This window comes from Phacochoerus africanus, chromosome 1 (genome assembly GCF_016906955.1).
Source record: "Phacochoerus africanus isolate WHEZ1 chromosome 1, ROS_Pafr_v1, whole genome shotgun sequence".
In the NCBI taxonomy this organism is placed as follows: Eukaryota; Metazoa; Chordata; class Mammalia; order Artiodactyla; family Suidae; genus Phacochoerus; species Phacochoerus africanus.
Window position 1 is genome coordinate 103,635,548 of NC_062544.1, and position 16,146 is coordinate 103,651,693.

General features: G+C 49.7%; 1 protein-coding gene across 1 annotated transcript in view; it reads left to right on the forward strand.

Moving 5' to 3' along the window:
• The first annotated feature begins 2,180 nt into the window (after positions 1-2,180).
• The window catches only part of ACVR2B (activin A receptor type 2B), a 28,933-nt gene continuing 14,967 nt past the window's right edge, over positions 2,181-16,146 (forward strand). Inside the window, exon 1 of the mRNA XM_047770299.1 lies at positions 2,181-2,593. Within this exon, the coding sequence (XP_047626255.1) occupies positions 2,542-2,593 (52 nt within the window). The 5' untranslated portion in view covers positions 2,181-2,541. The remainder of the gene's footprint in view (positions 2,594-16,146) is intronic.

The window sequence follows — 16,146 nt, forward strand, 5'->3', positions numbered from 1 at the left end:
CGGAAGCTGCAGCTCTCATTTGACCCCTAGCCTGGGAACACATGCCATAGGTGTGGCCTTAAAAAAAATAATAAATTTAATAAATTAAATTAAATTAAATAGGAGTTCCCACTGTGGTACAACAGGATCGACAGCATCTTGGGAGCCCTGGGACGCAGGTTTGATCCCTTGGGCACAGTGGGTTAAGGCTCTGGTGTCACAGCTGTGGTGTATGTTGAAATATCGGCTTGGATCTGATCCATGGCCGGGGAAACTCCATATTGCTGCAGGGTGGCCAAAAAGGAAGAAAAATAAAAAGTTCCCAGAGAAGTCAGGGTGGAAGACACAGATGTGTTAACAGTTTGGTTTACCCTGAGCTCTTATTGTGATACCCATTTAGTGTGAAGTAGAAGAGAGGAAACAACCAGTTTAATTTGTGGTAGACACGTTATAGTTGATAACCTTCCAGAAGGAGGCAGTGATTTATCTTCCCTAGAAAAAGACACTTACTCTGGATATGGAGTTGCTTTTCTTGTCATCATGTGTCTATCAGTATAGCCTCCCATGGAGTTACCAAATACCTAATACAGAGCCCGAGTATCCCATTCTCTGCCGCTTCTTACTTACCACACAGTAGCATTCAACTCTGTGTTAAAAGACCTGTATAGGAGTTCCTGCTGTGCTGCAGTAGGTTCAGAATCTGACTGCAACCACTCAGGTCACTTTGGAGGTGCGGGTTCAATCCCTGGCCCACACAGAGGGTTAAAGGATCCAGCATTGCTGTAGCTGTGGCATGGGTTGCAGCTGTGGTTGGGATTCTTTGATCCCTGGCTCAGGAACTTCCATGTGCTGCCAGTGCAGCCATTAAAAAAAAAAAAAAAAAGTGTTATATAAGGTTAGCAAGGAGGGGCTGTCATTTCTGGTGTATATTTATTAAGAGGCCTTCAGAGACTCCCAAATCTTTCTGGGTAGTGATTCCGAAGTGTTGTTGGCCCCTGAGGTGTACTTGGTACTTTGGAAACGGGATGGTAGACCTTCATTTCAACTTCGATCAAGGCAATATACATTTTACATGGTAGGCTTTTACATAAGATTTTGTTTGAATAAGATTTGTGTAATTAAACAAAAAAATGCATGGAGTTCCTTGGTGGCCTAGGTTAAGGACTCCGTGTTGTCACTGCTGTGATGCTGGTTTAATCCCTGGCCAGGGAACTTCTGCATGCTGCGGTTTGGCCAACAAAGAAAAGACGGAAGGAATCGAGTCTCACTTTTCCTCCCTTATTTATTTATTTATTTATTTATTTATTTAGGCTCCTCACTTTCTGAATAAAAAGGCTCGGAAAAGTGAAACAACTCACTTCCAGGCACCATCTCCCTCCTGGTTGCTCTTGCCCTGCTCCTAGAAAGGCTGTGGCAAATCTGGAGAGGCTGAAGTTCTCTATTCAAGGATTCTGCACCTCATCCCTGAGCTGTGAGGGGGCTTTCCCTCTTTAGCTAGGGGCCCCCCTCAAGACCCTCCCAAACTCTAGCTGTGATAAGGACAGTAGAATCTGAGATAGAGAACTGGGTGGGAGTGCTGAGAATATTTGGGTAAGGGTGGGGAAGCAAGTTGCTACAGGCCTTTTTCCACCTGCTGCTGCTCTGCCCGGCGGGACTCGCGCCCTCCCTCACTAGGATGGGTCAATTTCAAGATCTCTAGTTGTGGCTTTGTGACCCCCATCAGGCGGGGAAATGAAGGCGCAGAGAGGAATCATCGGGGGCGGTCCACTCACTCGGGGTCGCAGGGCAGCATACGTTCCGGGGAGAGTGGGATCCTCAGCGCGGAGCAAGAATCACGGTGCGGGAGGCCACGGGGAGCTGGGGAGCTGGGGAGCTGGGGTTCTGGGGTAAAGTGCTACCGGACACGACCCAGCCAACTCTGCCAGCTGACCCTGCTCAGCCCTCCAAACCCACGGTTTGCACGCGTCCTGCAGGAGGGCGCGGCCTGGGGGCGGAGTCTCTGTGTTGTTGTTTCTCTGGAGCCACGCCCCTGAGGGGGGCGCGGACCACGCGGTCGGAGGGCCCGCCTCCCCTCCCCCTCCCCGCCCAGCTCGCCCGCCTCTTTGTATCCAACATCCGGGTTTCCCTGCTGGCTCGGCTCCGCGGCCGAGGCTCAGGAGCCATTTTGGACGCGGTTCAGCTCCCCTCCCCCCACCCCTCCCCCAGTTCATGGCCCCTCCGGACTCGGCCCCTGCGCCCGGGGCCCGGGCCCAGCCCCGCCGCGCTATGCCTGAGTCGGGCGCGCCCCGGCCCGCGCCCCGCCGCCGCCCCCCGGCCCCCGCGTCGCCCCGGAGCCGGGGCCGCAGCCTGCGCCGCCCGCAGCGGCCCTGAGCCTGGCCCCGCTGCGCGGCCTTTGGAGCCTGCACGCTGCCCTGGGACGAAGGCGCAGGAAGCGCGCGGGGAACAAGACCGAAGGAAGGAGCGGGAAGAAGAGCGCAGCCGCCGCCGGGCCCTGCGCGCCCCAGGAGCGCCGCGCGGCCCTGCCCGCGGGCTCCGGGTGTCCGCGGGGCGGCGCCGCGGAACATGACGGCGCCCTGGGCGGCCCTCGCCCTCCTCTGGGGATCGCTGTGCGTGGGTAAGGACAGGGCGCGGCGTGGGGGGCGCGCAGGTCGGCCTCGGGCGCCGCGCGGTGTTTACCAACAAAGGGCGGGCCCGCGGCCTCCTTATCGCGCCACCTGCACCCAGCTTGCACCTCCCGGGGCGGGGACAGGGGGCGCGTAGCGCGCCCCGCTTGCTGATCTTTTGGGGGATGGTCTTGCCCGTGCGGCGGCCTGCGGGTCTCCAGTTCGCAGAGGCAACCCCGGGGTCAGGGTTCAGACTCCACGGGCGCGTGGCACCCAGGCAGACTAGGAGGAGAACTGGAACGAGGGGCAGGTGGCCAAGCTGAGCTGGCAGGTCTAATGCGGGAGTGGCGGGATTGTAGGTGCAGCAGCGGCTGGCAAGTTGGAGTGCGCGATCTTTAGAGCCACTAGGTGTAGCGAAGGGAAGCGCGTCGCTTCACATAGCCGGGAGGAATCCAGCACCCCATCCCACCAGCATCTGCGTGGTGTTCCTCCGGAGGCGCGCCTTTGGCGCCAGGTCCCACCTGCGCCTGCTTTCCCTGCGGCGATCTGGGACGCGAGATGCCGGCCACCCCGCGGGACTGCTTTGTTTTGGGCGCCTAGGAGGGGAGGGGAGACGGGAGGAAAAACCAACAGGTCTCTGTTCTGTCTGGCCTCCGGGAAGCACGTGGCGGGGGCGGGTGACCCTCGGGACTAGCGTTCGGCTTGCGTGCGCGTGGTTGAGCATATTTGGGTTCGAGTGTATATGCGCGTTTTTCCGCGGGGAGACCTCTTCCCCCAGGCCTAAGCACTGATTTTCCTCTTTTAGCGCTTCTGGGACGCAGTACGTGCGGCTACGGGCTTGGCATTCGGGTTCAGAAAGGCCCGGGCAGCCGTGGGGAGCCACGCATTAAATCTCCAGGGAGAAGCCTGGGGCGGTCGAGGAAGCTGGTGCGCGGCAGCCCGGGAGCCTGGTCCTCCGCGTCTTTGTTCCCAGCCCCCATTACACATGCAGCTCGGGTCCCCCGCCGCCGCCCGAGGTGGCAGCAGCGCGGAGTCTGGGAAACCCGCGAAGGGCGGGGCCCGGGCAGGCAGGGGCGGGGCTGGGATCCCCAGGCTGCTGCGGGGGTGGGAATCCGGGATCTCCTCCTCATCCCCACTCCCACTCCCACTCTACCCGCCTCCTGTGTAGTGTAGCACAGCTTAGCTGTCTACACCAAAGCAAATGAGCTCCAGGCAGGGCTTAAAGCTGCGTGGCCTGAGTGCAGGGACCAGAGAACAGAGACCCCTTTTTGGTGCCTGGTGCTGTATGGAGGGGGTGTCATGACTCTTTTGGAGCCATTACCTGTGTCGTAGAAGCAAAGTTTTGGTGGTGTTGAACCTGTTCCTTTCTCTGCCTTTAAGTGCTGCTTTTCCCCACGAATGAGAACTCTGAAGTGAAAGAAATGCATTGGCCTCTGGAGAGGAGGGCTGCAGCCAGCTGACTTAATGGACAAGCAGCAGGTTACTTGTCTATCTCTGGATCCCTGGCTCTTCCATTCTCAGGTCTGCAGAAGGAACTTCCTTCCAGGACAGGACAGCCTCAGACCTGGAACCCTCTCTAGACCCTCAATGGGTGAGGCAGAGAGGGATTGGGCCCCTAGAAGCACTGTATTTCCCTCCTCTTCCCTGGCTTGCAGAGTGCTGAGCAGTGCACCCTGCAAGGTGGGGCAGCTGGAGTTAAATTGGCATCCACAGACCTGTGTTCCTGCCTTGGAGGAAGGTGGGGATCATTGGGTGTTACTTGTAGTCACAACAGCCAGTTGTCTGGTGGCCACTGTCCTGACTTGGGAGGAACTATAGGAAGAACCTCAGGAGGCCAGAGTGGAGGCAGAGCTGGCCCTCCTGTTCCTATGATTTCGTGGATGCCCTTCCTTCAAGCTCCTGGCTTGCAGTTTAGAAGTCCCACCACCACCTGTGGCACACTGTGGCCTTGTAGGGGGAAGATCTAGAACCGCACTGTCCAACAGAAACGTAGTGTGAACCACACATATGACTTTAAAATTTGCTGGTAGGTATGTTAATAAAAGGAAAAAGAAGCAAATGTGTTTTAGTTTCCTTGGGTTGCAATAACGAGATACCATAGACTGTGTGACTTAACGATTTATCTTCTCGCAATCTGGAGGCTGGAAGTCTGAGATCAGTGTACAGCATGGTTGTGTTTTGGTGAGGGCCTTCTTCCTAGCTTGCAGATGGCTGCCTTCTCACGGCTTCCTCACATGGTCTTACTTGGGGCTTGGGGTAGGGGTGAGGGTTTTTTTTTTTTTGTCTTTTGGTCTTTTTAGGGCTGCACCCACGGCATATGGAGGTTCCCAGGCTAGGTGTTCAATCAGAGCTGTAGCCCTTGGCCTATGCCACAGCCACAGCAATGCTAGACCCGAGCCGCCTCTGCGACCTACACCGCAGCTCACGGCAACACTGGATCTTCAACCCACTGAGCAAGGCCAGGGATGGAACCCATGTCCTCATGGATACTAGTCGGGTTCGTAATCGCTGAGCCACGATGGGGACTCCCAAGGATTGCTTTTTGTTTTTGTTTTTTCCTCCTCTTTCATCTTCATGAAGCAGTCTAAGCCTTTGCAAAGGCCCCATCTTCCAATACCATCATACTAGGCATTAGCACTTCAACAGGTGAATTTTGAGGGGACACAAACATTCAGTTCATGACAAGGTCAAATCAACAGTATATTTTATTTAACCTAAAGTCTACAAAATAATCCTTTTCAGCATATAATCAGTATTAAAACAGACATTTTACATTCTTTATCTGTACTGTCATCCAAGTCTGTGTATTTTATACATATAGAACATTTCATCAGATTTTGGACATTTCAAATGCTCAGTCTCATTTGGCTAGTGCTACCAAAATGGATGATGCTGACCTAGAAAAAAGGGCAGAATTTATGCTCCTTTGGTGCACAGTAGTAGTTAAACGAGATCAACGTTCACTTACTTTTGAAAGTCTTCTGCATCCTGTGTCTGGCCCACTGTTCCTTGGGATACAAGTCATTTGGCTTTTTTCTTGCAGTGGACATCCCTGACACACATCTGTGTCTCCCTCAGGAACTCCTGACATCTCTCTCTCTACTTGGGATTTAAATCAGGGCAAACTAGGAGGTGGTTGGAGAATATTCTGAGTGGGATGTCAGGAGCTACTGGCTGGGAAAGAGGACCTGGTTTTTGTCTGTGCCTCTGGGAAGTGCTGGCCTTGACTGCTCCAAGGTGTCTTCATAGGCAGGCTATTCTCTGACCCAAAGATGTTGTCTGTGTCCTCAGGGGAAAAGTGCGTGTGGAAGTGCTCCCACTGTGGCAGAGTGGGCTATAGGTCACGGTTGTGGCTCAAATTTGATCCCTGGTTTGGGAATTTACATATGCCTTGGGTATGGCTTTAAAAAAGTGTGTGTGGAATGAGCGAAGTGATTCTCAGGCCCAGTGTAGTGGTAACTATCAAGGACATGCACAGAGTCAAGGCCTGTTGGTACCCTTCCCTGGGGAACGATGTCCTCTGCTACCTGTCCTTGTGCCTGCTAAGCACTCTAGGCTCTGTCCAGCTTGGCTGTCCTTTGGGAGGAGTGGGCACCCTCCTTAGCTCTTAAAGACTCTATTCCAAAATAGATGATGTGAGAAACTCACCCAGCCTCCCAGGCTCTCCTCCAGAGTGAAGACTTAAGACACAGAACCCCATGGCCTCCCACAGCTTGGGTGGGCTGCTGTGGTGCTGTGCCTTGCAGGAACTTTCTGGGCACCATGATTCTCCAAATAGCACCTGCATTTCCCCTGGCACTTCACCTAAGGAACTTCCTTTGCAGGGAGCCCAGTGAAGAGCTCCCAGCCTACACCATGGGCCCTTCTGAGAATTTGGTGAAAGCTGTGGACCCTTCCCCTGGAAAATGTGAGAGTACTCAGATGCATTGCACATGCACACTTGCTGTTTGTACTGATACCTAGAAATTGTGGCTCCCTGGATTGGACTCCATGAAGTCCTGGCTGCCCTGCACATTCCCATTGTATCAGTCCTGAGGGGCAACTTGCTGTCCTTACAGGGTGCACTAGGGTAGTTTCCATACTGCTGTCTCCCCCTACCTTTCTAGCCACTGAGTATGGCTTCTTTACTTTTGCCCTATGTGACCCTGCCCCCAGTGTTCACATGCCAGCCGTGGCCTTCCCCTGACCCCCAACCAGGAAGCCCCCCCACCTCACCCGCTGGGGCCTGTGTATTCAGCACCCTACCTGGGAGCTCAGAGTAGTGCAGGTGAGAACCAAGGGACAACAGGCCAGAGTTTAGATCCATTGGCAGACACTGGCCTGTTACCAGGGACTGAGATCTGGGGCCTAGGGGAGGAAGGGGCTAATCTGGGTAATACTTTTGAGAAGGACACTGAGACAGCCCTCAGGTAGGGTCCTGGCTGGGTAGACCTCATTCTGCAACAGGGTTTCTCAACCTTGACACTTGACAGTTTGGCTCCGATGATTGTCGCCGGGAGGGGGGTGGGAGAGGGGGCTGCCCTGGGTACTGTAAGGTGTTTAGCAGCATACTTCACCTCTACCCGCACAATGTTAGTACCAACTTTTTTTTTTTTTTTTTTTTTTGCTTTTTAGGGCTGCACCCTTGGCACGTGGAGGTTCCCAGGCTAGAGGTCAAATCGGAGCTGTAGCTGCTGGCCACAGCCACACAACTCACGGCAACACTGGATCCACTGAGCAAGGCCAGGGATTGAGCCTGTGTCCTCATGGATTAGTTAATGGCTGAGCCATGAGGGGAACTCCACTAGTAGTACTTCAGATCAGGACAACCACAAATTCCCTGGGAGAAGGGGGGGGGTGGTTCTGCAAATCACCTGAGGTTGAGAATCTCTGATGTAGAATGTTCTCATGTTTTTCAAGGGACACACAGTTATGGGAGGTGAGGTTAGTGGCTAATGCCTGTCCTCTTCCCCTCATGGAAATCAGGATGGGAGGATGGATTCTCTCCGAAGCCTAGGAGAGTTCTTGCTTCTCTTAAAGCTGCCCAGCGTCCGTTTGATTCGAAATAGTGGCTCGAGAGCCTTGCCAGCCACCGAGGAGAAACCTGGCGTCCTTGAGTTTTCCCAGAAGTGGTTCGGGTTTCAGGGAGGCAGCGGTTATGGGTAGCCGGGCAGCCTGCCTGCCGCCCCCGCCCACCGCCGTAGCCGCAGCCAAGGCGCCCAGGTTCACATCGTGCCTCGCCGGCCCGCCGCGCAGAATGTCAAGAAGAGCCGGGGCCTGGGCCTCAGCGCCGCCCGGCGCCCCTGTGTGTGCACCTGGCAGCCACAGGAGCTGACGCCGGCTGCTGGCCTAGCAGAGCGCCAGGCATGCCTTCCCCTGGGGAGCCGCCGCCGCCCTGGGCCTGGAGCTCCGAGCCCGCGGACGTCGGGCCGGGGGCGCCGCCTCTCCCCAAAGGTAGGGACTCGTGGTTGCGACCCGGATGGCGCCCCGACTGGAGGGTGGTGTTTACTGGCGCCTGCTGGTTGGGTTTGGCAGGCTGGCAACCTGGTGATCCTTCTCCAGGTAGATCTTCCCCTGATCTACTCGCGGTTCGCTGGGGAGCTTTCTGGGGGTCTCCTGTCTGATCTGAACTCAACAAGACATAGCTTGCTACACTTGGAATGGATTACAGACGCTTCTTAGGGTGGGAGGAAGCACTCTTCAGTTTCCAAGTTCTCCTTGTCGTTGGGGTGTGGAGTGCTTGTCTAAAAGGTTTTTTGTTTGTTTTTGTCTTTGTTTTTGTTTTTTGCTAGGGTTGAGACTTTCTGCTTCTCATCTCTTTTGGGGTCTTTCCACAGGTGGCTCTGTTGCCACCTGTGGCAACAAAAGAATCTCAGAATTCTTTTTTTCTCTTCCTTCCTACTTTATCTCCTGTTGTTTGTTCCAGAATGGACACCCACCCCCTTATTGGGGCTTCCTTTTTTGTTTGTCTCCATCAGACTCACAGGCCTGCTATCCTAGCACAAGAGGTGCCTGGCTCTTGAGGTCCTGGGGTGCTGCTCCTGGATGCCTAGGGTGTTGGGCGGTGGTGGTGGGGGGATAGGGATGGGGGAGGGAAGACGCTGCTGCTCTCTTCTGAGTCTGTTTTTTAAGTTCTCAGTAGTGTTTCTGTCTGCGACAATGGTAGGTACTGGAAAGAGACTGATAAGGCAGGCTGAGATTGTTTGGTGGTCACCAGTGCCTCTTCTGGCCCAGGATCAGTCCTGGCTTCCTGCTTTGGATAGCCCCACGCTTTGCCTTGGCTATTCAGTCTTACCGTACACATACATGTGCCTTTTTCAGACTCAGGGACTGGCAGCCCTAGCTAGGTGTTTTCATTTATGGCCATGTGATTGCTGGAAGCAGGTGTTGGAAAGGAAGCTTGCCCCACTGGGCAGATGTGACCCCTGCCAGGGGACCCTTCACTAGAAGCCTGGTCTGCTACTCAGAGGGACTTCTCCTCTCTGACTGGTTTCTGGGCTGGCGCTAAGGTGTTTTGTGAGGTGAGCGCATGTTCTTGTTTGCAAATGTTCCTCTGCCGACTATTTCAGTTCTACTCTGACAACCAAGGAGGCTAAAATTAGTTCTGGGGAAGGAAAAGAAGACTGCTTGGAAACCCAAGCCCTTGGCTGGAGGATGGAAGAGGCTGTTTCCTGGGGCTTGTGGCCAGACATTTCAGAAGATGTGACCAGACCAGCTGTTGTCTGTCCATCTGAGGAGAGAGGGAGGTGCCCCTGCTTGCCTCCTAGACCCGAACCAATCAAAACAGGAGGCTGATTTGGAAGCTGCTGCTCTTGAGTGTTGATGCCAGGATGTTTTTTCCTTCTGGCTTGTGTAGTGGTGCACGGTGTTTTCAGGTATGAGGACAATGCTTTTAATGCGGTGTCATTGACAACCCTGTGTTCCCCTTTCTCCTCACTGATTCAGAAAGGATGCATGAGATCTCAGATCTCTGGACTGGTAGCCATGGGTTAAGAAACCCTTACTTTAGGTACTGTTTGGGAATTTTTTTTTACCCGAGTTTGTTTATTTATTTATTTGTCTTTTTAGGGCCGCACCCTCAGCATGTGGAGGTTCCCAGGCTAGGGGTCTAACTGGAGCTGTAGCTGCTGGCCTACACCACAGCCACAGCAACCCCAGATCTGAGCCACGTCTGCGACCTGCACCACAGCTCACGGAAACGCCGGATCCTTAACCCGCTGAGCAAGGGCAGGGATCAAACCTTTGGTCTCGTGGCTGCTAGTCACATTGGTTTCTGCTGAGCCATGACGGGAACTTCATCTTTCATACCTGAGTTTTGACAGTCCCTTCAGATGCTCACAAGCCAGGCAGACAAGGGTCTCCCTGGGAACTGTTGACTTGAGTTGAGCTGTGTGACCCCGGCCTCGTAAGTAGAGCTTTGTGTCTTGGTGGCAGAGGAGATCAGGCTCTGGGGCTTGGAAAACAGGGGCAGAAAAGTTAGAGGCGAATTCTGGTTTTGTTTCCTACCAGGCTGGCCCCTCCTGTGAACGCCCCACCTGAGGGTGGGTCCTGTAGGGCTCTTCTGGGGAGAAGAGCCAGGGCAATGCAGACCTGTCTCTCCTTCCCTGAAAACCCCCTCCCAGACCTTCCCTTATCCAGGGATCTCCTAGTTATACCCTGGTATACCTGGCTATAGGTGGGGTAGTAGTAGGCACTTTGGCCATAACTTTTCCCATTTAAGATTTTGTTAATTTTTAGTTTTATAAATAACATACCTAGATTTAGTTGCGGAAATTTAGATGTTACAGATAAAACCAGGGTCTCTTTTACCAGACCTGTCTGCCGTCTGAGTCTTCCAGAAGTGAGCCTTCTCAGGTTGGTGGATATCCTGCTAGACATTTGACCAGTGTATCTATAGAAGTACTTAGAGAAATAGGGTTTTTTTGGTTGGTTGGTTTGTTTTGGGTCTTTTTTGGGCCGCACCTGCGGCATATGGAAGTTCCCAGGTTAAGGGTCGAATCGGAGCTGTAGCTACTAGCCTATGCCACAGCCACAGCAACGCCAGATCCAAGCCGTGTCTGAGGCCTACACCACAGTTCACAGCAACGCCAGATCCTTAACCCACTGAGCGAGGCCAGGGATCGAACCCGCAACCTCGTGGTTCTTAGTCAGATTCGTTAACCACTGAGCTACGATGGGAACTCCTGGGTTGGTATTTTTTTTAACCTAAAATGGTATTGCCTTTTTTCAGACATTTAACTGAAGTATAAAATGCGTATTGAAGAGTGTAATTATCATAAATGACAGCTCAGTGAATTTTCACAAACTGAATAAACAGATATAATCAGCATCCAGATTCAGAATCAGAAATTTACCAGCCCCTCCCCCCACCAAGCCCTCTCTTGCTCCATTCCAGTCTCTATCCCCAAACCCCTAAGGATAACCACCATCCCCACTTCTAACAGCATATCTTAGTTTTACCTGTCATTATGCTTTAAGTGAATGGACTCTTACAGGATGAACTGCCTTATGTCCATTTTTACATTTTGTAACTTGCATTGCATTGGTGGTGGTGTACGTTATGGCTTTTTAAACTCAGAGATCTCTTGGCAATTTTTTTCTCTTTTTTTGGTCATCCAGTAGCATATGGAGTTCTTGGCTAGGGATCAGATCCAAGCTGCAGTTGTGATCTATATCGCAGCTGTTACAATGCGGGATCCTTTAACCCACTGTGCTGGGCCAGTGTTTGAACCTGCATCCTGGTGCTGCAGAGACGTCACTGATCCTGTTGTGCTACTGTGGGACCTCCTTGGCAGTCTTATTAATATATATGGATCTACCTCAGTCTTTTTAATAACAGTGTGAAATTTTATTTTTTTAATTTAATTTATTTATTTTTTGCTTTTTAGGATTGTACCCATGGCATATGGAAGTTCTCAGACAAGGGGGCGAACTGGAACTGTAGCTGCCGGCCTACATCACAGCCACAGCAACTCGGGATCTGAGCTGCGTCTTCGACCTACACCACAGCTCACAGCAACACCAGAGTCTTAACCCACTGAGTGAAGCTGGGGATTGAACCTACATCCTCATGGATACTAGTCAGATTTGTTTCTGCTGTTCCACAATGGGAACTCCCAGTGTGAAATTTTAAAGTTTGAATGTAGACTACATTTTAACTCATTTCCGTTTGATGGACCTTCTTATTGTTTACAGTTTTATGAAAATTGTTTCTTAAAGATAGATGACAAAAGCGGGAGTTGTGGATCATAGGAAATGTGTAGTGAACATTTTAATAGATACTGAGAGGAGTTCCCATCATGGCTCAGCAGACACGAACCTGACTAGTATCTATGAGGATGCAGGTTCAATCCCTGGCCTTGCTCCATGAGTGAAGGATCCAGCATTACTGTGAGCTGTGGTGTAGGTCACAGACGAGGCTCGGATCGCATGTTGCTGTGGTTGTGGTGTAGGCTGGCAGCTGCAGCCTATACCACTGGGAACCTCTATATGCTGCAGGTGTGGCCCTAAAAAGACAAGAAGAAAAGAAGAAAGATATTGAGAAATGGTTATACATTGTTACACTGTGTTGTTATCATCTGCCCCCTTCCCTCCATCCACATAAGGGCAGTGGGGGCAGAAAGTAGGTGACATGGCCTAGCAGGTGGTCCTCTGCAGCCATCTGTGAGTACTTCCTCCCCTCCAGAAATGCTAGATTGCAGAAGTCAGCTATTGATAAAATGAATGAGTGACATTAAGCCACAAATTCAATAAACCCTGTAAACCTCAGTAAGATAATAAATAAGAACTCTGGGTGTTCCCTTTGTGGCACAGTGGGTTAGAGACCCAGTGTCTCTGTGAGGATGTGAGTTCAATCCCTGGCATTGCTCATTGGGTTAAGGATCTGCTGTTCCTGCAAGCTGTGGCATAGGTTGCAGATGTGGCTTGGATCTGGCATTGCTGTGGCTGTGGCATAGGCCGGCAGCTGCAGCTCTGATTTGACCCCCTAGCCTGGGAACGTCTGTATGCTGCAGGTGCAGCCATAAAAAGAAAAAAAAAAAAAAACCCACACTTACTATCACAGCCAAGTTTCTGAAAACCAAAGACAGAGTCTTACAAAATAACCAGAGAAAAAAGGAATTACTATCAAAAGAGCAGTGACTGTATTGATAGCTAACTTCTCAAACACAGTGGGAGGCAGATGACAGCAGAATGGTAGTTTTAAGTGCTGAAAGAAATAATTGTCAACCTAAACGTCCATGTTAATTAAAAACTGCCCTTTGAGAATGAAGGTGTTAGAGTTCCCTCATGGCTCAGTGGGTTGAGGATCTGGTGTTGTCATTGCTGTGGCTCTGGTTACTGCTGTGGCACGGGTTTGTTCTCTGGCCCATACACCTCTGCCTGCTATGGGCACAGCCAAAAAAAAAAAAAAAGACAGAATGAAGGTGTCACGGAAAGTCAGTGTTCTTCAGGAAGAAGGAAATAATCTAGATAGTCAGTGATGCAGCATAAGAACAATGAAAATATTAAGTATTCAGACCTTTATTCTGTGAGAGATTCGTTACTGAATTTGAAATATATAACATAAAAACAAAACATGACAACAATGCTATATGTGAGGGTAGACTGAGAGTGGAATTAATTGTTGTACAAGTTCTTACATTGTCCAGAAAGAGGGTGAAATTACCAATTGATGTTAGATTTACTTATTTATTATTTATGACCACACCTGTGGCATATGAAAATATCCTGGGCCAGGGATTGTGAATCCAGGCTGCAGCTGCAACTTAGGCCATAGCTCTGGCAGTGCTGGATTCTTAACCCGCTGGGCCACAACAGGAACTCCCTTTTGTTAGATTTAGATGAGTCAGCGAAGCATGCTGTAATCTCCAAGGTAACTACTAAAGGTTGGAAAGATGATATGATAACTTTCAAGAGAACAAGTACATTAATAGAGAATTCTCGAGAAGGCGATAAAATGGGAACAGAGGAGGAGAGCTACCTAGAACTAATTTCCTTAATGAACATAAAATGCAAAATTCCTTTGAACATTCACAGAGAGAATCCAACAATATGTAAAAATGACTGTACTTCACAACCAAAGATTTTTATCCTAGAAATGCATACTTGGTGAAACAGTCGAAAAACGAATCTGCTGTGTTAACAGAGTAAAAAACAAACAAACAGACGACTATAGGATTATCTTAGTAGATGCAAAATTAACCTTCTGATTGAATTTTTAGATAGTCCTCAGAGTAAAACAATTTGGAACTGCAAAGGACCAAGAAGAGCCAAGTCTGTCTTTAAGAAAAAAGAATGAGGTGAATCTACCAGATTTCAGGATTCCTGGTGAAGCTACAGTAACTAAGATGATAAGCTTTTAATGCAAGATTGCTAAATTGGCAATGAAATAGAAGAAAAAGGCCAGAAATATAGTCATGCCTATGTGGATGATTAAGATAGAAGAAAATAATACACAAGTTGGGAAATGGACAATTTTCCCAGTAAAAGTCAAAGAATTTCAATTCTTTTTCTTTTTTTTTTTTATCTTTTGTTGTTGTTGTTGTTGTTGTTGCTATTTCTTGGGCCGCTCCCGCGGCATATGGAGGTTCCCAGGCCAGGGGTCGAATTGGAGCTGTAGCCACCGGCCTACGCCAGAGCCACAGCAACGCGGGATCCGAGCCGCATCTGCAACCTACACCACAGCTCACAGCAACGCCGGATCGTTAACCCACTGAGCAAGGGCAGGGACCGAACCCGCAACCTCATGGTTCCTAGTCGGATTCGTTAACCACTGCGCCACGACGGGAACTCCTCAATTCTTTTTGAAGTGATCTTTTGCAGGTATGAGGTTGTTTCAATATTGGGAATAAGTTACAGGGGAGTAAGTTACCCATTTTGGTATCTGAGCGTTGTAAACTTTTATTTTATAGCCACTCTAGCTTATGTTGGTATGGTATGTTTATTTCCATCCATTTACTTTCAGCCTGTCTTTGTGAATTTCTTTTTTTCTTTCTTGGCCACACCCACAGCATAAAGAAGTTCCCTGGCCACAGATCAAATCCAAGTTGAGCTGTGACCTGTGCAGCAGCTGGAGCAGTGCTGGTTCCTTTAACCCATTTCGCTACAGTGGGCAGGAACTCTGTGAATTTTTCATTTCAGATTTTTAATTTTAGAATTTCCATTTTGTTCTTTGGAAATAGGTGTTATTTCTCTGCGGAGATATCACATTAATGCATTCATTTAAGCATATTTTCCTCTACTGCCTTGAGCATACTTTTTTTTTTTTTTTTTGTCTTTTGGGGTCTCATGCGTGGCATATAGAGGTTCCCAGGCTAGGGGTCGAATTGGAGCTACAGCTGCCACCTATGCCACAGCCACAGCAATGCCAGATCCTTAACCCACTGAGCAAGGCCAAGAATTGAACCTGCATCATCATGGATACTAGTTGGTTTATTACTGCTGAGCCAGAACAGGAATTCCGTCTTGAGCATCCTTTTTTTTTTTTTTTTTTTTAAGGGCTGCACCCACAGCACATGGAGGTTCCCAGGCTAGGGGTCCAATTGGAGCTACAGCTGCCAGCCACAGCCACAGCCACGCAGGATCCAAGCTGTGTCTTCGATCTACACCACAGCTCATGGCAACGCCAGATCCTTAACCCACTGAGCGAGGCCAGGGATGGAACCTGCAACCTCATGATCCCTAGTCTATTTGTTTCCGCTGCACCACTACAGGAACTCTGAGCATACTTTTGATAGTTAATTTAAAATTTTTTGCTAATTAGAACATCTGATTATCTTAGAGTCAGTCTCCGTTGATTGTATTTTCTCAAATATGAGACACTTTTTCCTATTTTCCATATAATCTTGAATTATATCTGAATGTTACTTTTGTTTGCTTTTGTATTAGCAGATAGTTACACTGGCTGAACCTATAAACTGTTTATTCTGTAGTGGGTAGCTGCTGAAATGAAATAGCACTTTAATTCCTTTAAGCTTACTTGGTTGCTTTGAGAGTGCCTGTATAAGGGTCAGCCTGAGGTTGGAGTAGAGTTTACTGCTAGCTTTGGCTCCCATCCTGGACTGGCTGTCATCCTGTATCTCCTTTGCACATCATCTTGATACCCATCACTTACCTCCTGTGTTAGGTCCTTGGGTTTTTGTATCCTTCATTTTTGTATCCTTTTTCTGTTTACGCTCTCATCTTGGTGGTGCATATCTTCTAGTATCTTTTGAGAATGGGAGAATAGGTATATTTTTGTGATCTTGCTTTTTCTCTCTTCTGCTTTTATTTTTCATTAATAGTTAAATGGGTATGGGCTTATAAGCAGGAAATCTTTTTCCTTTCAGATCATCAAGCACTGACCTTTTATAGTTAAGCTTCCAAGTACTAGCTGCTAGAATTTTGAAGCCATTCTCATTTCTAATCCATTATAGGATAGGTGATGCTTCACTCTTGCTAGGTATTTATTGTAGGATCTTTTCTTATGCCCACAGTTGTGAAATTTCACAGTTTGATGTGCTTTGGTGAGGGGCCTGTTATCTTCTGCTGTCCTGGTCTTTGATTTCTTCCCTTTTGTTTTCTCTTTCTGGAATTTCCATTATTT